Genomic DNA, 22,746 nt, shown 5'->3' with positions numbered 1-22,746 from the left:
ATGAGGACAGATGCCCAAGTAAGCTGGTAGTAACTCCTTATCTTCGCGACCTCTACCTTCAACTAATTTCAGCTTCAATTAGCCAGGGGGTTCAGAAGTCAGTGGGGCAAGGTGGGAGGAAGAGCACGGCTGCACATGCACAACAGGGCTGCAAACCCATCGGTTTCTCCCAAAACCAGTCTCATCTCCTGCAGACCTCTGCTTCCCCTGGGTGCAGCTAACCTGCGCCCTCACGGTGAAGGAGAACAAGCTGCACGAGAGGAAGAAAACACTTCAGGGAGCTCAGACAAGAACTGCAGCACAAGGGAGGATGATGCACAAGGTAGCAAGACTAGTGGAAAGCTAAATCCTGCAGCAAGATCTGTTGGACTCCTGGTACGCCCTGGCAGGCTGGCTGGCAGCAAGCAAGGGCTGCAGCAGAGCGGAACAAGGAGACAGAAGAGCCCACACGAAACACATCTTCTGTTCCATCACCAACAGCTGCCCCATGGCCACCTCCCTGTGCTGCCCTGCTCCTGGGAGGATGGAAGACACCAGCGACCAGTGAAGACACCAGCAACGAGCCCAATTTAACCACCAGATTCATTGTTCTTCTGCTAAAGTTTCTTTTCAAAGCTTTCTCACAGGGGTGACAGCTCAGAACAAACTTTTCAACATGTAATTGGTTAAAATGGAATAAACTGAATGAAGGAAAAAAAATAGTATAAAAATCCGGAAAATATATAACTTGCCAGGCCAAGAAAACTCATCCCATAGAAGCACAGACAGGTGACTCAGAGCCAGTGCAGTTGTCAGAGCAGCACCGGGGAGGAATATCAGTGTAACTTCTCCAAGAGTCAGATTGCAGGAAAGGTTGATTTAATGGCACACTGCACCAGCTTCTCCATTCCACTGAGAAAAAAAAAAACCTAATGGATGGGGACTTGCTCATCTAAATACAGAGTGTACGTCAGAGGAACAAACCTGAGTAACTTCCATCCATAATTTATAAAACAAATTAAATCCATGGCAAAAATAACCATAACTTAGAACAGAGCGATAGTAGGATCTGGCACCAAAAGGCCCCAGAGTGCATGAATCATTATTTTCTAGAGGAACCTTATATAACCCAAGCTACTCTTGGATACTCAAATTAAACCTTCTGAAAACTCCAATTAATAGTTTGGCAAAGCTCTGTCTCTAATGAAGGTATTTTGGCAATTTGCTAAGATAAAACAAGCCTACCTGGTACCGACTAACTTTATGGTAGTTACACCCTGCTTTCGGCATCTCCAAAAACCTCCACGAGAAGGGAAAGCGGAGATGAGAGCATCTACCTGGGGCCGGAGGAAGGTAGTTAGATTGCAATGCCATCTTGTGGAATAGGAGAAAATAAAAGATGGAAAAAAATTACTCAGCCGCCACTTTGCAATTGTATATTATTTTACAGGAGGCAGATATTGGCCCAGCAGGGTATACTCTGTGGTTGCTTCTTGTTTTCCTCATTTATCTGAAAAGTTAGAGGGATGCACACAGTGATAACTGCAGAGACATCATCTGCTTCCCTCCCGCTGCTTGGAAGGGGATGGGTAAGTCTGTCAGAAATACGAGTTTGCTCTTTTTTGCTTGTTTTTACTATGACAAAGTCATAATCTTCTCTGCTGCTTCCCTAGGAAACCAGCCTTTCTCCTCGGCTACGGGAGGGCCACCAAAAAGAGTGACTTGGGTAGGATCAGGAGTAGGACCACACTGATCCCCCAGATCCCCTCTCCAGTTCACGGTGTAGTTTAGCAGGACCTGAAGAACATTTCTGACTCCATGCGTTGCACAGCTTGGCTGCAACCACCTCCACATACATCACATCTGATCACCAGGCTCCCAGCTGTGTCCCATGTTACTAAAATCCCCGTACCTTGTTCAGACACTTCAGGCTGCTCTTATCACAAAGAAAGCCTGGTTTAACCATTGTCTCTGCTGGAAGCTGCCTGATTATGTCTTTAGGTAAAAGAAAAATCATTTACAAAACTCAAGGATGGGGGGAAAGTTACCCAAAAGCACCACCCAGGTAAGCCAGGCTGTAGTGTGGATGACGACAGACTTTCTCCTTTATGCTGAGGCCAGCTGCAACCCATGGGCAGGGCGAAAGAACCATGGACTCTTTGCAGACTCCTGGCTAATACTAAATGCTTGACCCTGATGACAAACAGAAATAAAACCAACCCACACGTGCTGAGCAGCCGCATCTTGGGACCCCCACAAAACCTGCACCTACTTACTGGAAATGTCCCAAAGCGAGGCACTGCACCCCGAGCCCTTGGGGACCCAATGCGGTGGGACAGCCCGTGCCTCAGCTGCTGAAGCCTGGGGGCTGCAAGCGCAGGGGAAGGTTTGACGCTGGCAGGCTGCTCTCAGGACAGGCGCTGAGGACACCAAGGGATGAGCTGAGCCCACTCAGGGCAAGAGAGGGTTAAAAACCCCACGGGAGCTGCGCAGTCAACTCACATGACAGGGCTGCTCAGAGTCTGACAGCAGCACTCATCTCAGGGCAGCCATTTTCCTCTATTTTTTTTTTTTTTCCCCAAAATTGGAGATTTTCAAAACGTTTGGAAAATGCGGACATTTTTTCCAATTGGAAATGGAATGGATTGGGATCACAGTAGGCTATCTCTACCCAGGATAACCAAAAATAATCCTAAGTATTGCATCACTAAAGTATTGCAGCATTTGCCATATCATCAGGTTGTTCCAGCTCAAGGGTTGGATTGGGGCAAATCTGTTTCCCCCACCCCGTGCTCGTTTTCACTGGGGTGAAGTTATTCTTCCTCAGAGCAGCTGGTATGGGGCTGTGTTTGGGATTTGTGCTGGGAAGAGTGTTGATAATTCAGAGATGGTTTGGTTATTGCTCTGCTTTGACAGACTCAAGGTCTTTTCTGTTCCTCACACCACCCCACCAGCGAGTGGGCTGGGGGTGCACAGGGAGTTGGAAGGGGACACAGCTGGGACAGCTGACCCTGACTGCCCAAAGGGATGTCCCACACCATATGACATCATGCTCGGCAGTAAAATGAGGGGGGGGGTTGGCCGGGAGCCGCTGCTTGGGGACTGGCTGGGCATCGGTCGGTTGGTGGTGAGCAACTGGTCTCATTCGCATCACTTGTCTTTCTTGGGTGTTATTTCTCTTTATTATTTTCCTTTTCATTAAATTATTATTATTATTATTATTATTAAACTTATCTGAACCCACAAGTTCTCTCACTTTTGCCCTTCCAATTCTCTTCCCTCCATGCCACCAGCGGGGAGTAAGCGAGCAGCTGTGTGGTGCTTAGTTACTGGCTGGAGTTAAACCACGACATCCCTCCCAGCATCTCAACCTTAATTATACTTTAATTTCTTTGCTTATTTTTAAATGCAGTTCTTAAGTGGACACTTTGAGGGCTAAAGTTGCTAATAAAAAAGTTAGTGAGAAGTGGATAATGAGTGTTACTTTGCATACCTTTAGAGGACTTTTATGCAAATTGGGAGAGAGTGGGGACAAACCAACCCAAGAAGCAGCAGTAAAACTGAAGAGTCAGGACTGTGCACGCAGGCATTCCTGTAGCAAATTTGGTAAAGGCAGCCTAACATTTGATTAATGATTTGCATGTCCATTTTGGTGAAAGCTCAACGTGAATTTCTGAAATCTAAGAAATACATACGTCCTAACAGCCCTCCTAACTGCCCGGCCCAGGCTGAAAAGAAAGAAAACAATGCCAAGTAGTGTGCAAACATTTGCCTGCAGATGACTGATGATTTTCAACAATAATTTCATAAATGCAGCAGACGAGTATATCCCATGATTATTCTTCCGCTGCAATCCCTGGGAGTTCCCACTGACACCAGTGTGGGGCTGCCTGAGGCCACCAAGGGAGACGGGCTCCAACCAGGGCAGCCTCCGCTGGGCAGAAGCAAGGGGTGGGATTGTCAACAGCTCTTGACTCAGCAAGAGAAATGGCATTGAAAATAAGCTGCAAATGAAACAACCCACCCAAAACAACGTGAAATTCTGCCAGGATTAGAGCACGGCCTGAGGTGCGGACGCTGCTCGCTGCAGCGCTTCTGCACCCAGCGACGCCTGGGCCGAGCAGGTAGCACCGAGGGCCGGCCGGCCGCGGCATCCATCACCCTGGTGGTTGGAAACAGCCTCCAAAGCTTGAAACGATGTTTGCATGAGAGCAAGATGTTGAAATATTGATTAAAGTTGGATTTCATCAGCAATACTTTGATTTTGTTATTACACTGGCTGCTAACAAAGACACACCCATTAATGCGTTACATTCCTGCTTGTAAAAGGGTGATTATTCCACTACTCACGCCAGCCTGCTCTGCTTGTGTCCACAGCCAGTGGCTCCAGCACAGGCACTCATCAGAAAAAGAAAAAGACATTATGATTTCAAAAATGAAGCACAAACATGGAAACAGGCACATTCTGGAATAGTGCAGAGACTGGGTCCAAGCAAACGTCTGCGTCCTGGGGAAGGAAGGGGAGGGCAAGGGGGAAGACTGAGCACTTCACCCCAGTTTAAATCCAAAGTAACACGACAACTTGTTAAAGATTTTATCAATTCAAATGAAATGTTGGAGGGGGGAAAGGCAATTTGAAAAAAATTACCTAGCAGGTGCCACTTTTCCCGCTGCTTGGCTTTGTTCAAGGAATAATTGTGCGTATGCGGAGGGTTTGTCTGATCTTAATACACAAGTTAACTTTCAGCGCCAGGGACGAGGGTGGAAGACGGTTGGGAAGAATGCCATTAAAGCCTGTGTCTTGCAGCATTATTGTTCTAAAACTCGTGCTTAGGCAGAATAAAACATTTATCTGAGGCAATATAGTGTTTACATATGCCCAAATTGTTATGCAAACACAGGAAGACCTATTGGAGCAGAGGGAAGAGGCACCGAGAGGCAGTACTTCTCACCACCCCGTGCAGAAAAATGTTTTTCAATGTGGAAAGGGTGAGAGAGGTCACCCCCAAGGAATCCAGTCCAGGATCCTCCCAGCCTTCGCCTCTCCCATCCTCCTCCTCCTCTCAAATTCCCCAGCACAGTCAACATGGGCTTCAGAATTAAAGAGACAGGCTCATTATCCAGCAACACTGTCAGAGGGTGCACTCGCATGAGGAACCTAAAAAAGGGGGAGAAATACCTAAGGAGGGAGCACTGTCCCGTATGAAATGGCATTCCACATCGTGCACCCCTCTACTCGTGCAGAAAATGAAACCACAGAAATTAAGGAGAGACTCCAAAGGCACACAGGGGTACTCAGCATCATTCAGGTGCAACTACTATTACATTAAATCCATCCTGCATCAACATTAAAGATCTAAAATAAAACAATCAGTCATGAACTCTGAAGTGACGCCTTTCATTCTATCTGTAGTTGGTACAAGAGAAATTGTAGGCAAATGCCTGACAAGTCAACTTCAACCTCCAGAAGAAGCCACAGATTTTCATCAACCTACATCAACCAAGATTTCAAAAAGTTATCACTGATGGAGAACTAAAATATCCTCAAAGCACTTGAAAATTATCTCATTGCCAGTCAGAGCTCACTTTTGCAGCTAGATCATCACTCTACAGAAGAAAAGCTCCCCACCAGCCAGAAACCTCTTCTCCACCCAGATACGTGGCCAAGTCAGCTCTCAACTACATAAGCCAAATTTCATTAACTTCTGGCTACAAGTCAAATTTCTACAAAGCGTAAGTTATTAGCATTTTGAGTCCTCTAGTGTGACAAAAAGAAATCATGGACATCAAAAGTGGAGATGCTATTTCCAGAAGTGTCTCCCTACCACCACCTCCCCATGGACATCCTCCCCTAGTCACGCCTCAGTGTTGCTCATCCTCCCAAGATAAAGACATTTGCTGCCATCACCCACAGCATCCTCCCAAAGTCACTGCTATCAAAACCCCCAGCTCTTCATCCTACAGAGGAAACCTGCATTCACTCTCTTGAGATGTATAACCTCGCTTCAGCTATATGAGAAGAGAGTCCAATTTAGCTTCACCAGCTTGCATGTAGCTTGCAGAGTCACCAGCAAGGATTTCATGTCTGGCAGGCTGTGAATGCCACTTGGTTGGGAACACATTCCTGCAGAACCCCACCAGAAGTGTCCCTGCAGCATCACTCCCCACTGTGACCGGTTTGTGCGAGCTGGTAGCTAGCAAGTTTTTTAAACCTCATTAACATGTACCGCACTCCTTTCATACAGTTTTACAATTTCCAATCAGAATATTGTGCAACACTGGAGTCAAATGGCTTAAGGAAGTTAACTGTATCAACACACAGCATGTGCTGCGAGTCAAGCCCGCAACAGCAGCCAAGGGCACGTTTGAGTTTGGAAAGGCGGGGGGACAGCTTTTAAAAGAAGCTGTCCTCAGGGGAAGCACGTTGCACACAGCCTCTGAGCGCTAGACTGGTTTCTCATCAGTTAACAACAGGGCAGGATTTGTGCTCAAGCCATTTCCTACCACAGGACGTTGATTTCTTATCCACCATCTTCACATGCCGCGTCTGGTTGCGAAGCTTGTCGTCCGTGTTCTCCACCAGGTTAGTGAGGTCATCGATGATCTCTGGGGAAAGACAAACACGAGCATTAATCTCTGAGCGCCACAGCACCACTGCTCAAGAAGCACACGTTTGTTGGAGGCTCCAAAATGGAAACCAGCTGCAACCTTTCATTTGCCAGTATGACAGACCAGGGATACACATGCACTGGAAGGTCCAAATCCTGGGAAATACTACGCAGAGCCATCAGCTTCAGCGCAGTCCTCCGCTGCAAGAGTGGAGGGAAAAAATAGAGCCTGAAACAGCAAGATCAGCCTAGGTAGCCACAGAGTAGGAGACGATGGCAGCCACAAAACACTAGCCAAAGTAAGAGAATTAGTTCATATGCTATAGGAAATCTGAAATTTCAGTCCCTGGAACAGAGCGTCTCAACACTTGGCCATTCCAGGGGCACTTACACACATTCAGAATCACTGTCTTCATAAATGCTTTGGAGAGCATTCGGTGTGGTCCCGACCAAGGAACGATGGAGGACATGGTCAAAGTCCCGCCTTGGTTCAATTACCAAGACGGACGGATGGGAGCTCTGCCTGCAGCCCAAATGGCCCTCTGGGAAAAGGAAAGCGAGCAAAATTTCTCCTACTTCTGTTTTTAATAGAGGGGAAATGGAAATTTCAGGTCAACCCATCCTCAACCTCACACAACTGATGACTTTATTTTTGTCAAGGAAATCAGACCAGGTACAAAGCTTACACCAAGACTGGTTGCTGGGTTGGGTTTTTTTTAAACACTGGAAATTAAAAGCCACACTCAGGCACCAAATTTCCTTCTTGCTGACTGTTACGCTCTAGTTTTCTTGAAATACACAGCCAGTGCTTCTTGCTGGGTGTATGAATACACGTGTTTGATTTGCTTTCTACTCTGCAGGTAGAAATGGCTTTTTTTGTGCATGATAAATCAGGAGGAGAACAGCAGCCAAAACCTGAATGCTATTGCAAAGCATCTTGCTCTGGTTCCACCTCTAGCACTTTTCCCACTATTGATCACTGTCTTAATAAATCTAGTCTGCCTTTTGAGATCAGGTCGGGACAGCAGCCATGGCAGCTGGCGGGCACCGCGCTCTCGACTCGTTTGTAGCCTGGAAAATCGTAGCACAGCACCACAGCGCTGCTGAGACGTCCAGGTTTGCAAAAGCAGCAGTCAGAGCAGCCTGTGTTTGGTTAGCAAGATATACTAATGTTCTGGTCATTTTTATGCATCATAACCCTGTATGCACACTGGCTGAGGGATAAGGAAAACAAGTCCCATCAACAGGACAGGGCCCTTACCAACCTGTACTGTTTTGACTGTATTCCTTCGAACAAGAGATTTCCCAAATACCTAGGAAAAAGGGGATGACACTACAGAAAGCATTCCTTGTACGTCCCAAACTAGAAGAAAACTTTGTGCTAGCGAGGTGGTGCCAATGTGTGACATTAGTTCTTGCAGCTTCTCAAGAACACCTGCACACCTCTGCTGGCCATCGCTTCTGCACCAGCGCTTGAAAGGGAACAGATTCCTCCAAAATTCACCTTCCCACAGCAAAAGATGTTAGCTATGCAGGGTGCTTATGTCCTCAAAGCTTACCAAGTAACAAACATTGCTCCAGATAAGGAAATAAAACCAGTTTGATTATACATATGTAAAAATCATATACATATATATAAATAGATATAAACTAATCAAAGCTCTGAAGACACAAAGGAAATTTTCAAAGGCATACGTAGCACAGAGGTTTTACTCTCCTGAGAGTCGGGAGATTTAAGCACCATCCTTCTGATGCATTCTTTTTAAGTCTGCCCCACAAGCAGCCCATCATCTCCAGCAAATCCTTATTCAAAATGATACCAGCATCTAAAAAAATTTTGCACTTGGAAAATACACATCTTAAAACATGAGCTCCTGATTCATGTCCCTCAGCCTAAACCATCTAAGTATTCACAGGAAGGGAGGGCAGAGGACAAACATCAACTGCCTCTGTGCAGCCTCCCTTTTATCCTATAGATCTAAACCATTCACCACTCCTGTGGTTAAGCAGCATCACCCCACCAATACTGTCCTATTCCAGGCACAAACTCACGTATTTGTGAAGTTGCTTATAATACTTGAGATTTTATTGTTCATCCTACAATAAAACACATTTCCCTAAGTGATGGCAGGTACTTTATTTGAACTGCAAGATTTGTTCGGTTCATAGTTCAGATATTATTTCCCCTCCCACTCCCAACCAACTTTCCCAGGTCTAACATCTGCAAAGCCAACAACATTTTGGGGAAACTTTATCTGTCTTGCGTGATTCAGAACACAGGAAAACCAGGACAATGCTGCCTGCAAAGGCAGGCTTTCTCATGTTTGCCTCTAAATGAAAAAAAAGTGCCGAAAGTTCCCATCGTTGTCAAGGACAAAGTGATAAGCATGCTTGGGAAATAAGAGACTTTCCTTTGCCAACACTGACCAGACCCTCCTTGAAAAACATCCTGGTGAACAAGCTGTAGCTAAATGAGAACAAATGCGAGCAGGAAAATTTTCTGTCATCATGTCAAAGCCCAAGGCGTTGCAATTGGGATTATGTCTAGAGCGTCTCCTTTCCCATCCCCCTGCACAAGCCATTCCCCTGTCAGACCAACCAACAGGAGCCATTCCTGAACCAGGGAACTGCACTGTGCAGCTTGGGAGAAGCGTTTCTCCCTATCTTTATGTCTCTTGACACAGCCACTTCACCAAGCACACAGCCCAACGCTCAGTCCTTTGATGTAACATGCAGGTAAGACCAGAAGTGTTGGGGCGCTCATGGCACAACCACGAGGTCTGAGCAGGGTCCTCCCCTCCGCAGCTGTGCTGGGGCTGGCACGGGGAGAGGTTCTCACCCCATCACCAGCTGAATCAGAAGTCCAGCTCAGCAGGTTCTCCAGCGCCCTTGCAACTGCCAACAGCCTGCAGAGAAACACTCACCCCTCTACCCCCATCAACGCACTGTTGGGGTGACACTCGGGTTCAGAGCAGCTCTTGACCTTCATGTAAGTTACAGGATTTCTTCCCACAATCAAGCAAAGCAAATCCAACGGAAACACGTGCTGTAGAAGGCAGAACTGAAAACTAGTAATGAATTTCTAAGGTAGGCAGAGCTGCTGCCAGAGAAAACTAACTCCATGGCTAAGAATGGTGCTCCCGAGGACCACCTCTTCTCACAGATGACTCACCTGCAACCCCTTTCGCCCCTCAAGCTGATAATTTTCTATCACCTCTCATTTACCTGACTATGCAAGGAGAAAGTTAAAAAAAAAAAAAAAAAAAAGAGAGAGAGAAACCTGAAAAGGGGCAGGAGCGAGGTTCTCCCGTTGCGAGGGAGCAGACGGGAAAAGCAGGCTGACTGCTGAAGGGCTGCCAGTGACCTTACAAAGGACGTTTCTGTTACACTGCACTGCAAACCACATTTAAACCGGTAACACGAATTTAGCCAAGGTCTTCTTTTGGTGAAGCAGGGTCTTGAAGCAGAAGATAAAACCTACTGCATGACCCTAGGATTAAAATTTGAGTAATTTAAGCCCAGCTGAAGTGGGAGAAATTTGAAGACTGTTCATCCGTTGGAGATGAGCTCAGACAGGACCTGCTCTATCAGCAGGGACTTCTGGTTGAAAACCAGTGTCGCAGCCTTGCTCATTCCTGCAGATGGGTCCCTTTGCTGGGGACACAGCCATCAGCAGGCGGGTGCATTGGCTCTGAGCTCACCAGCAGACACGGCAGCCAAACTCACGGAGCACCAAAGCAGCAGGTTTCTGTACGAAGGCAGGGGCAGGTGCGTGGGCACTACCATTTCTCATCACCTCATTCCTGAGGGGCTGCAGCAGGGAAATGCAAACCCGTCTCCACAAATCCAGATACTTTTCCTGGTGATCACAGCTACACAGTTTGGGCTGGAGCCCTCAAAAGGGCAGGATTTCTTCAGAAGCCTGGTATATATCACACAGCAAAAGCAGGCTTTCCAGATTTGAGATCAATACGTGCATACCTTAAACCAGGACACAAGTCATGGAAGGTCTCCTTTTTGTGGACACAAGCCCATCTGCAGTCCTGCCCTTGCTCCTCTGGCTATGGGGCCAGCACTGGAGAGGGCACAGGCAGCCCTTCAGGGATCGGGATGAATTCCATGCATGGGATTTACAAGAAAATGTGCAATGAGGAAACAGAGACGCAAGCAGATGACAGGAAAAAATGCAGGTTGATATATTCTGAAATATTTGATTTTTTTTTTTTTTTTGACTGAAAAACCCACAGCAGCCGTTTTCAATCTTAGGCAACACATGTTTTGGCACAATGCAGAGCAGTCAGGCCAAGCACGGGTCCATATCGGAAGAGGTGGAAGAAGCATCCCTGTGGAAGAGATGGAAGAGGCTGGAAACAGCAGCCATAGGGGCAGCCAGCCCTCTCCAGTGCCATCATCAATTCTACCTCCTGGGGAGGAGAGAGGTGAGAGGTGTTTACTGGAGAAAGCATGAGCAAAGTGAGGAAAAGTTCCTTCTGTTTCGTCTTTTTTTTTTTTAAACAAACACCAAATAAATTTTCATTTTGCTTAGTATTTTCCACTAAACTTAAAACCTATTTTTGCCCATAAAAACAGATACAAAAATCATTTAATCAGATCTGAATTTGCTGCTGCATCAGCTGTCAGAGCCAGAAAATTAAAGCATTTAAGTGGCAGCTGGACACAAAGCATTTAAACCAAATTGCTCATTGAACTGCTTCACTGGCCACAGGAAGTTGAAGCACTACCAGTGCCTACACTCAACATTTAAAGAATCAAGAACACACCGATTGACCCAGATCAGCACAAGACTACTCAGAGAAGCGAGCACCTAAGAGTTAAATATTCTTTTCCAAAGTTGTATTGAAATGGAAAATGAAAAGTGAAGCAACTGGTCTGAACCTTGGATCATAAACACCTTCCCCTTTGCTCTATCATACTGGCCTTGCAATCTCAAATGATACATTAAAGGTTGAGAAAGTCAATCTTTTTAGTACATCTGAACTAAACGGCTGCATTGTAAGTCACACTAGCGTCACATGTTGCTGCTACTGATTTCTGGGGTCCACCCACGGGCGTGCGTGTGTGTGTGTGTCCAGAAGGACTGTGCTAAAAGTGACTACCACAACGTAAAAACCTTCCCTGAAATTGCTGTGGAACGACAATGTGGTAGCAGTGGTAAGGCTGTATTTATATACATCTTTAAAATCACACCTGCTAATACCTAGAAAAATAACGATTTATGCAAAGGACAGCAATAGAAGACAGACAATAAAAAATTGAGCAGAAGAAATTATATGTAATCCTTGGAGTTTCTTGGAAAAAAAGCTCATTCTTCACATCCTTTTTTCCTCCAAAGATTTGGCCGCTGTCATGAAAATCAGAAATGTTCTGGTTTAATTCCTAAAAACACCGATGCCTTCTGCAAAAAGCTGGTTCTACTTCTCTCCAGCCACGGCATGGATAATTTCAGAGCCTCCCATGAGACAGGAATCCCACCCGTTAGAGCCGTAAGTCATCTCTCCGGGAAATGGCCATACATCATGCTACAGCTGGTCTCTTGTGCTCAGGGCTCGCGCAGGATGGGAAAGCAAACCCCGAGCTGAACCCAAGCCAGGTGCTGCAGCAGTCTGCTGCATCCCAACAGATCCTTTGGCTTTTCTCCTCTATTCCTCCTCAACAAGGCTGCAAGCTTCCCGCACTGGATTCGCCCGCAGTCCTGCCAAGCTGCCCAACACAGAGACCACAGGTCCTCTATCATGACCACCATCTGCCTTTCCCATATTCCCAAGTTCTCTGTTGACATTTCTAACAACGCTTCCTATGGGTTTGAAATCGTACTTCTCGGGCAGCCCCATCTTCTGTGTCAACTCAGCCATCAAGTCTTTCTACAGCTGGTCACAAGTTTTCCAAGGGAACAGTTTCCACTGGAAAACCATTCGCCAGATGATAAAAACAGCACATCCCAGAGCACTCTGCACGCCTGGACCTTCAGTGTTTTACCTCCTTGATGATGCCCTTTATGCTGAAACACATCCCTGATCAGCTTGAAGCGAATAACCAGCTTTTGGCTTGCAAACAACAACAAAACGAGAAGCCCAAACATTTCCAGAGAGCAAACGCCCCTTTTCCAACCCATTCAGCCACTCCATCTTTCCTCCCTTTCCAACCCTGGTGCCAAGACCCCACTAGTGTCCAGTCAGCCCTGCTCTGCTCCAGCAACGCTGAAGACAGAGGAGCAAGTCAACTGCTAGGTCATAAGATCATACCAAAGACACAAAACTATTATTGCATCTTTCTCCGCAGGGACTAAGCAGCAGCAAGCTACGCCAGAGTTACAGCGCACGCATCAACGCTGCACGTTTTAATCAAAGGCGGCGTAACCTATAGATTAGAAGTCACAGCGTGAAGGGCATAACACACACATGGAGGAGATGATCCTGTCTAACAGCTACGGATGCTATTGCTGTCATCACCAAAGCACCATGAACCAAGCCACCAAACCCCGGAGCCCTCCTTGCCGTTTCTCCCGTTAAGGAGCTCATGAAAGAGAAAGGCAACTCGTTCTGAAGAAACATGAAGCGGTCCATTAGGGAGTGGAAGCCAGGCAGTTGCAGAGCCAGAAACCTCGGCCATTCCAAGGAACTCTATGTTTTATTCTGCAGGAAGCCACATGGGCTTTTTCCTACTCCTCCTCCACTCAAGACCAGGAAAATGATCTTGTTGCCTTTCCATCCAATGTCTCCCTGTTTCTATCCATGCCCACACAGGGGCACCATGTCTCTGAAGACACGCATTTTTTTTTTTTTTTTTTTAAATTATTCTCCTTAACTCATAGAGTCCCTAGGAAGGATGAACATCTCTTCCCATGAAGGAGACAGGCTCCTGCACAGCCAGAGTTCTGCTTTCATACATGACTTTACACTAATTGATATTTATTTATTTATTTATTTAAAACACACAAGAAGCCTCATTTGGTTTTGGCAACTCCATCTTTGAGTCGCACCCATTCTGTCTGTGGAGTAAGAAACACAAGCGCCAAGTGAAAATGACCACATGAAATACAGCACAGGCAGAGAAACAAATCCGGGGTTTGGTCACAGTTTAGCACGACAGCAGTGCTGACCACAATCTTCCTTGGAATTGTTACGATTTTCCATGGATTTAAATTGACAGATCACTTGATAGTATTTATTGATGAGTAATGCATCTCCATGGTGTACCCCACTGTGAGTCATGAAGACTGCAGTCAGCCTTACAAAAAACATAAGAGAACTAAAATCCATAATGTTTTATGCTACACAAAAAATTACAAGGCTGGAATTTAGTGGAAAAGCCAAGCAGACTCTGCCTCCCTCCTCCAGGTCTCTGGTGTCTCAGGAGAAGAGCTAGATACCAAAGAAATGAATCATATGTTGAATGCCAACCTCTATATGTCCAAGCCCCATAATTACAAGTTAATAAGAAAGCAAGCATTGTTCAAAATGCCAGTGGTATGAAATGAAGATTGTAACTAATGTAAGTACATCAGAAACCTAAAGAGCCTTAGCACAAGGTGCCAGCTGTAACGTCAAGGCAGAGTGAAAAGAGAAAAAACATAGAAAAAAACCACAAAGCCAAGAATCTTAATTTCTCTCCATCACTGCTAGCCGTGCCCGGTTTTGCAGCGTCTCCGACGTGCGCAGCTCTCCATGCCACAGGCAAGGCATTAGTGCCGTCATGGGCTTCTCCTCGCTGTTCAACTCCAAGCTAATACTCCAAGTCCCACTGGTGTTCACACTGATCCAACCTCTGTGCTGCTCAAGATGCCGGGATACCAACACTTTCTGCTGTGATGAGTTTTGCATTTCAAGTAAAGACTAAGATTCCTCCTCCCACCTTCCCAAATTTAACTGATGACATTTAATCTTTTCTTTGGCAGAACTTCATGTAAGTATTAAAAACCCCCAAAATACTAACTGCTCCAAGGGAGCAAACCAATTTGTTCCTGTGTGTTTCAGCTGTCTCACTCTTTAGCTCTTCTAATTTACAGGGGCTTGATGGCCCTTGGAGACAGTCAGGTTCAGAAGACCTCTTCTGGCCTCCTGCAGAGAATGTGTTTTACAATGTGCCACGTGTACATAGCAGTCCCAGTGCTACAGGGAGGCAAGAGGGGATCTCACCTCCTGTTGCTTCCCCTGCAGCTCTGCTGTGGTCCAGGCAGTGTGAAGACATCTCTCACCCTTCCCTGTTTCCACACCGCTGGGCAATGGCTCTGCTGAGAAGGCAGAAGGCAGCTGGCCTGCAGGACCTCCAGGCAGAGTAGGGCAGGAGCTGGCAGACTTGGTTTGTGTCCAGGAGAGCAGGCAGGGAAGGACAGCTCTTCTCCCCTGTGTGGCTGGTGACCAGCCCCAGCCTATTCTCCAAGCTCACTTTAGTAGCCTGAGGCACTCGACGAGGCATCAGCCATGGCAGCAGAAGGTCCTCCTTCTCCCAACATACCCCGTGGACTCCAGGCCATGCCAGCTCTCCACCCTGAGGAATCCTTGCAGAGGAACAAGCTCTTCAGGACCAGGATGGCTCCTGGTTCCTCGAGTTCCTGACAGCAGTGAAAAATGCACAGACTGGAAAGAACAAACTGCTGCAGAGTCCTACGACCTCTGCCTGGCCTTTAGGAAGTGAAGAGCAGCCCGAGCACCCAGCTCCGAAGGCCAAGGACCAGCACATGCCTCCAGCGTAACCCTTTCCCACTGCTTCACCCAACCTTCAGCACCTTTAAGGATAAGACTTGCTGAAACAAGAGGAAGCTATTTGTTCTGCTACAGAAAACCTTGCCATCTGCTCCAAGGACTAAGAGGGCATGTCCAGGACCACTGTTTCCACCACACACCACCCTTTGCACTGCAGCCAAGCAGCCTCACTCATCTATCACAAAATATACGTAAGAGTATGTCTGGGTCAAACTTTGATACCCACGAGCAACACAGAACACTTCATCCTCTCAAAAGCAGGTCTGGAGGCAGCAGACGGTGATTTGAGAATACACGGTAGTGACCAAGAACCATCCCAGGCCATCAGCTGTGGAAGTGCTCATCGGATCGTTCACAGCTAAAGAGCAACACCGAGAAAACAAACAGCCGTATCGATTCCAGCAAACACAGTTATTAGTTAGAGTTGTTATTTTAAAAGCACACACTGAGAAGTTTTCCCTTTTCCAGCTGCTTATTTTGTTTTATTCAAACAAAACCCATGGACATTAATTTTAGCTGTACTTAATTGAATAATTTCTCTGGGGAATAGTTCAGGGAGAGTTTTAAAGCAGCCTGTTTCCAAGAGCCATTACTAATTGGCATATACCACAGCGTCAGTGTGCCAACCAAAATAGTACGCTTTAATGTTACTGGAACTGCTCTCAGTCCAGATGTGTTGAGAACTCAGTGATATAAGGCAAGCAATAACTATATTCACATGATATAGTATTTTGAGTATCCTTTCTCAGTTATCTGGAAGGAGATAATAGTCTCCTTCACTAGAAGTATTTGAGTGTAAAGCTGGGTCATTTGTTCCTCCCCTTTACTCCCAGCAAGTGACCTTTCCTTTTATTTATTGTGTTTCAAGCAGACCAGCACAGTTACCTGTTATCAAATGGACATTAATACAAAAAAATCCCTCTGGTAAGAATTATAAAAGGTTGCCTCCAGTTTACAGCATTCACTGAAGCCAACATTGCCGTACATCCACTGCACTCTGCCCAGTACGGTGGCACACCAAGTCCACAGCATGCACTGTCTCCTTGTACTTGAAGTCATCTCTCATTTTTATTCCGTTCCAAAATCTGAGTGCTCTAGCAACACAAACACGGAGATTTTTAGACCAGACTATCAAAACTTCCAGCAAAATCTTCAAGTTATAGGGACAATGTCATTGAACTATTTTTTGACAGTCTTGACTTTGAGAGAAAGCAAGGAAATACTGCTAATAGGTAAAATATAAATTCTGCGAGCGCTAAGAGACTGGAAGTCTACTTACATTGGTATAACAAAACTCTGCCAATCAAAACATTTTTCCTGTTATATGCTTGTTTTCTACAATCTTATAGCAGAAAATGACAGGTCAGAAGCTAATTCAGACTCCGTATTTGTTTTCCCTTTATGCAAAATCTAAGCAGGATTTTTAAAATACTGCCTTCAGAAATAATGCATTAAGTTTCACCCCTACTTTCTTTTGGTAACTCTAATTTTTCCCAAGTTTGTACACCATTGCCATACTTTTCCATAGGTATCAGTAGCTTTAATTACAAATACACACCAGTTGCCATAATTACACTCGGGTAGAAGGTACAGCAATTCCCCCTAGAACACCACTTGGCTACTAAACACTGCAAGTTGAGGTTTCCAGTTCATTTCTCAAAAAAAAAAAAAAAAAACAAAACCCCCAAAAATCCCTTAAGTTATACTCCATGCAGCTGTTGTCACTTTAAGACTTACTTGACAATTACTACTTCTACACTACTTAAACTGTGGACCTATCACAGTAACATAATGTAATCCTTGTGGGTACTAATGAACCAGACCTCAGTCCCATTGAAGAAAAACAAAACAAAACAAAACCCCAAACCCCAAAAAACTAGTGAGACAGCATCTCATCCACTTGGGTCACAGCCACCTCGACCCAGATATACACCTTTCTAAAGGTTGATAAAAATCAATTCTCATCCATTTTCGCAACCTTGAACGCGACCATAGTTAATGCATCTACTGGGAGGACTCGCAGAAGCCAGCACGCTGCCTACTAAGGGTTTACTCACAAGAGGTGCACCCCATAAATCCACCCTCGGCTTGCATGCCATCCGTCAGCCCAACAATACATCACGACTGCCCGACCCCGGGCCGGCCAGCGAGACGGGGCTGTGAACGTCTCTTTGATGAACGTCTCTTTGATGAACTGGGGCTGTGACGGACGCCGCAGCATGCTGATGGATAACCCGCCGAGGCCGGCTCCTTCCTCCCGGACAAAGGCCCCGTCACTTGGGAGTCCCAGCAGAAGTTTCCCAAGCACCTTCGAAAGAAAAAAACCTCATTTCTCAAAACCTGCCTATGAGACAGCCCCAGCTCTAAGGCGATTTAAAGCGATGATTATAAATGGCTAATGTCATTTTGTCCCCAGGAGAAAAATCACCAAATTGTTTGGCTTTGCTGGGAGCGAGGCTGAGCAGAATCGCCCCGCTCCGTGGTGAGCGCCTTCAAAGAAAGAAATACTGAAATTCCTGAGATGTCTAGCAGGCTGCGCAGGATGTATAAACTCAATTCCTACTCAAATTAAAGAAAACTCAGTCCAAAAAAAAGGACTGAACCATCCCTGAAGTGTTAACTGTAACACTATTTCCAACCCATGAGCATGTCCCACATTTTTCACATTAAAAAGCTTAAAAGCTAGTGAAACACTTCATTGCTGCCATGGTCCCTACAATTAAGAATTATTCAACAACTGGAGATTAAATGCTCTCTGTTTCGAAGCAGATTAAAGAAGATTGGAAAAAATGACCAGGGTGTTCTCGCATAGCTGGAGACCAAAAATCCATTACATGGACTGCAGTTTGAGAAGCAAAAAGGGAATATAGCTCAACATGCTGATGTGATGCTGACTTTAGTAATTCAAGCTTAAGTGGTGTGTTCCTTTCCTTCCAGTTCCATTCAATTCATGAATGGGCAGTAGTACTTTCTGGTGGTACAGACACAGGGACCAGTGACCTGCCACACTCCAGAAGGTTTCTCAGGGTGACCAACACAGTATAGAGCTCATTCCCCGCCATTAACGCTTACCCTTCAAAGGAAGACGGGCTTTGTGGGGGTTTTAAGTGAAAATGCACTTCAGAAATGGGATGAGCACCCTGCTCCGAGACAGGCCACCCTAACCTTACGTCTCTGAATGAGCAGCTCAAATGCCATGAGCTCATCGATAACCTCTGCAGAACCCCAATGTCACGCAGCAGCTGATACAAAATTTAGTTTAAAAAACCTCCACTGGTTGAGTCCTGGCTCCTAATCATGGGAAGGCTTCCATTAGCTTCAGATAGGGGTAGGAGTTTGCACAATCCTTTCAACGACCTTAATGTATAGCCCTACAGAAGATGTCCTTCAGCATGCCCATACTGAAGTGATGAAGATCAGCGACAGCAAGGTGGAACACAGCAGAAGGGGTCATGAGGCCAGGCAGAAAGATTTTCCTCACCAGCCTGTCCCTTATACCCATAGGAGCTGACCAGAACTCCAGGAAAGTTCCCCAAAACCACACTCAGAACAACCAGCCACCTCTGACAACTGCTAAAAGCTTACTTCTACCAGCCAACAGGTACTGCTGGTCTTCTCCACGCTATATGTCCACAGCTAAACCTCTTCTAAACTAACTCAGTCTCACCTAAGCATTAAGAGACTTGTTCAATTCTGCTCAAGGTATTTAGAGAAAAGGAAACTGCAGAACCATGTATTAGTGAGTTGTCAAGCCTGCAAAACACAACTGCCATTTTAATAAACATTCAGGTTGGTAATAAGCCAACAGAGCATCACAGTATTCACCACAAGAGCATCATGCTGTGGACAGCTGCATGGCATTATCCTCTTGGATCACAAAGGAGGAGGAAAGCCACTTTAGAATTGGTCTATCAATCATGGGAGGAACCAAAAAACTTGCAAGTGCTTCATGGTTACAGTATTGAAAGCAGCTGATAAAGCTAAGGTCAACCCAGGCACCTGGGACTAATCTCCAGCTGACATACTTCAAGCTCTACTGGAATCTATGGTAAATTGACTAAATTAGCAAGAGGAATACATCATCTAACAGCATGTTCAGAGCTGAGCAAATACAAGGAATCAGATGCCCTGCAGCGAAGGCACTCCTCTGATATTGCTGGAGTTATTTACGTCCTACCTGCCCAGCCACCCGCCCCAGAAGTCTGAAACGGACCAAAAGCAGAGAAAAAGGTCTCTTGGGTTGATGGCTCAAAAATATTCCATTCCAAGTCTTCAGTCTGGAAAAAGTTCAGATTACTCAGAGAAGTGGTTAAAACAACAGAAAGGGTGGAAGAAGAACTTCCACAGATAAGACGACCTCAAATCTGCGAATCCTGGTTAGCCTTAGCTAATGATTTTCTTTCTTCCCACTTCCTTCCACCAAAAGTTGTGCCAACTTTCCACATGCCCTCCCATGAATTTTCTGCAGATGTGGCTGAACACTTACTGTTTAGCGTGGCTCTGTGCCCGTGGATTTTTGCAGAGCAAGGAAAGGCTGTTATACAGAGGGAGCCCTTATACAGCTGCTCTGCTCCTCTATGATTTTCTCCTTTCTACAGCTCATTTGTTGGAAGGACCAAAAGTGATTAATTGGCAAAAGCTGCACAAAGCTGAGGGTTTAGTGCCACTAAGGAACACGTCTGTAAGACACTTCAGAAGACCGTGGCTAAATACTGGTTTGATCTCGATGCACGAGTTCTGAATTCCAGTGTGACAAACTCCAGCACAGGAAGGAAACTTTAAGCCTCCACTTTATCAAGCTACACAAATACATGGTTTATCAAACTGAAGAGATTACTAGTGCTTATTGTGCTTCTCCTGCAACTGTTTGCAGAAGCTGTTTGATTGCTCTCAAATGTATGGGAACAAGTCAGCACTCTACCTTACTGCAGCGGCAGCAGGAGTTCATACATCAAACAACATTTTCTCTAGCCAAACTACTTTGTTTCCAAAAAAAAAAACCAAACTCACAAAAAAAATAACGGAAGAATGTGAATACATACAGAGCAAAGAAATCAACTCCCAGCTCTGTGTGTGCATTCTCAAAGTCATTATTTCTAATTACTCAACTTACAACATCCCACTTTTAAAAAAAACACACTGATACTCCAAAAGGCACTTGTAGCCTAGGGTTTTTATTTTTTTTCCTAATTTTTAACTAGGAAAAATGTAAGCCGTTTTTGTCGTTTGTTAAACCCATTTCTTAGCATACTTGTACTAATCTGTTGTTCCACAACACGGTAAAAAGGCAGAGATCTTTCTGACAAGAACAAATATCACCTGACTATACAAACTGTGCCTTTTTTACCGGCAAAATTGCTGGTCTAGAGAGGCCTCCTAAATCTGACCAGAAGAGAACACCAATCAGATTACTAGTCCCAAATAAAAAGCCAAAGCTTTTTACTTTACAACCCCAGTTTTAATAAATCACAATGTGAAGCTCTGCCACCTCTACCCCATTATATTTCTCAAGGCAACTTGAGAAAGACCTGCCCTACAGATCTGCCCTTTTTCACTTGTGAGGCTGGGAGTTCAGTTTTAAGGCATCTGGTACCACAGGCTCCTAACGTCTGCTCTTTCCATATGGGCTGGGAGAAAGTTATAGATGTTTTCATCTTTTCTTTGAAAGGACAATGAACTCTTCTGCATCATTTCCAACCCAAATAATTCTGAAACCCAACCAGATATTAATTGATAGATGCATTGTACGAATCTTCATGAGCACAAAGGATTAGATTCAATGGCTTGGCCAAGGCCATTATGTTTCCCTAAAAAAGAAAAAAATGTTTTGGACATGAAACACCACTATTATACCCTTTTCTAATTCAGTCATGCTTCAGAGCATCCCCATATTCTGCTCAGACCCTTCGCCCTGCAATGGGGACGACGGTGAGCAGCCGCTGCAGCAGACCTGCACCACCTGGGCCTTGCTCCATGCACCTTGGAGACAAGGATAATCCTGTTTACAGACCCCCTCAGGAAACTGTGGGGGCCAGTTTGTAAATCAGAAAGCGTGTGCTACTATATCTTTACCAATGAATATCGAGGAAACATTTCTAAGCACACAGTCATCCCCCCATTTAGCAGGAGCAATAGGCTGCCCAGGGAGGGGGCTGAGTCACCGTCCCTTAATGTCTTTGAAGGTCGTTTAGATGTGGTGCTTGGAGATATGGTTTAGGGGTGCACTTGGTAGAGTAGGATTGATGGGTAGACTCGATCTCAAAGGTCTTTTCCAACCTGAATGATTCTATGATTCTATAATACCCCATGAAAATTCCATGAAAATGCACAATTTGATTATTTGACATTTTGTACAATCTTACAAAGTGTTTGATACGGGCAGTAACAGTGGCATCAACAGCCACATGGTACCTGCAGCCCGGCCAAAGATGACACATTTTCAAGCCTCTGGATTTTCAAGTTTCACATCAGCAGCTACAGCAGTATTTCAAGACTTCAGATGTTAGGTTCTGGGCCTCAATCTTAAATTATTTTTTCAAACCCTCTTAAAACACATTTAATCCTTTGTTTTCTTTCCGAGGAGAAAGGTTTCACATCTGGACTGTCAACCTGCATTCCAAAGCATTAGCCTGGCAAATTAAAGCAGCTGAGCTGTAAATCTCCAAGAAGAGGACTTGTCATGGAAATCGCAACTCAGCACTAACTATGAGCCCAGTTCAGCAAGAAAGCCAACATAAAAAGGCCAAACAATGCAGGCAGCCCCAAGACAACTTTGAAAATGAATCCTGCCGTCTGACAGAGAGCAAGCTAACCTAACCCACCCAACCCAGACAGCATCTCTGCACCCGGCTTTAATCTGAAACATAAGAGCCCACTGTGAGCAACCACCAGTTATGTAGCTGAATTTTGCAGATCGTTTGCTACAACCAGCACCCCAATGTGATGAGAAGACTGCAGTTTTCAAATATGCCTTGTGAGAATTGAGAGCTCAGTTCCCATGAACTCCAAGAGAGCAGAGGTCCTTGTTCCCTTGGGCTGCCACCTCCAATGGCTCTCTTCTGGCTATGAATGACACAAGCAGTAAGATAGAAAGCAACAAGATAAGCCCCAAAGAATTAAATTCTTCCAATCAGACTTCAATGAAAATCCAAACGTCAGCAACACAGATTCAAAGTGCAACCAACAGCAAAAGGGTGTAGAATGGTAAAACTGATAAAAATAGAAAAATCATAATCTCCCCAGCGCCCCAGGATAACGGCATGTTACTGAAGTGTCTCAGCTAATGTAATAAAAAAGTGTTAATGTAACATTTTTTGATCATTGCACCATTTATTTATTCAGATTTTTAGATTTATAAGTTAGCTGCTAAGAAGAATTCCATTTTTGCTATTAATTTTTTTTTTCCCCCCTTTAGAGGGAAAGCAGTTTTGAAAAAA

At 45.2% G+C, this 22,746-nt stretch overlaps 1 protein-coding gene across 2 annotated transcripts in view; it reads right to left on the bottom strand.

Annotated features, from left to right (window-relative positions):
* STX8 (syntaxin 8) overlaps nt 1-22,746 on the bottom strand; it is a 107,174-nt gene that overhangs the window by 33,472 nt on the left and 50,956 nt on the right. For both annotated transcript variants that reach the window (XM_086473400.1, XM_086473401.1), the window contains exon 7: nt 6,484-6,585. In XM_086473400.1, coding sequence (XP_086329526.1) covers nt 6,484-6,585 — 102 coding nt within the window. The remainder of the gene's footprint in view (nt 1-6,483; nt 6,586-22,746) is intronic.

This window comes from Leptosomus discolor, chromosome 15, assembly GCF_034619465.1.
Source record: "Leptosomus discolor isolate bLepDis1 chromosome 15, bLepDis1.hap2, whole genome shotgun sequence".
In the NCBI taxonomy this organism is placed as follows: domain Eukaryota; kingdom Metazoa; phylum Chordata; class Aves; order Leptosomiformes; family Leptosomidae; genus Leptosomus; species Leptosomus discolor.
The sequence above is the reverse complement of the archived record's forward strand: the minus strand, read 5'-3'. Positions and strand labels throughout refer to the sequence as shown.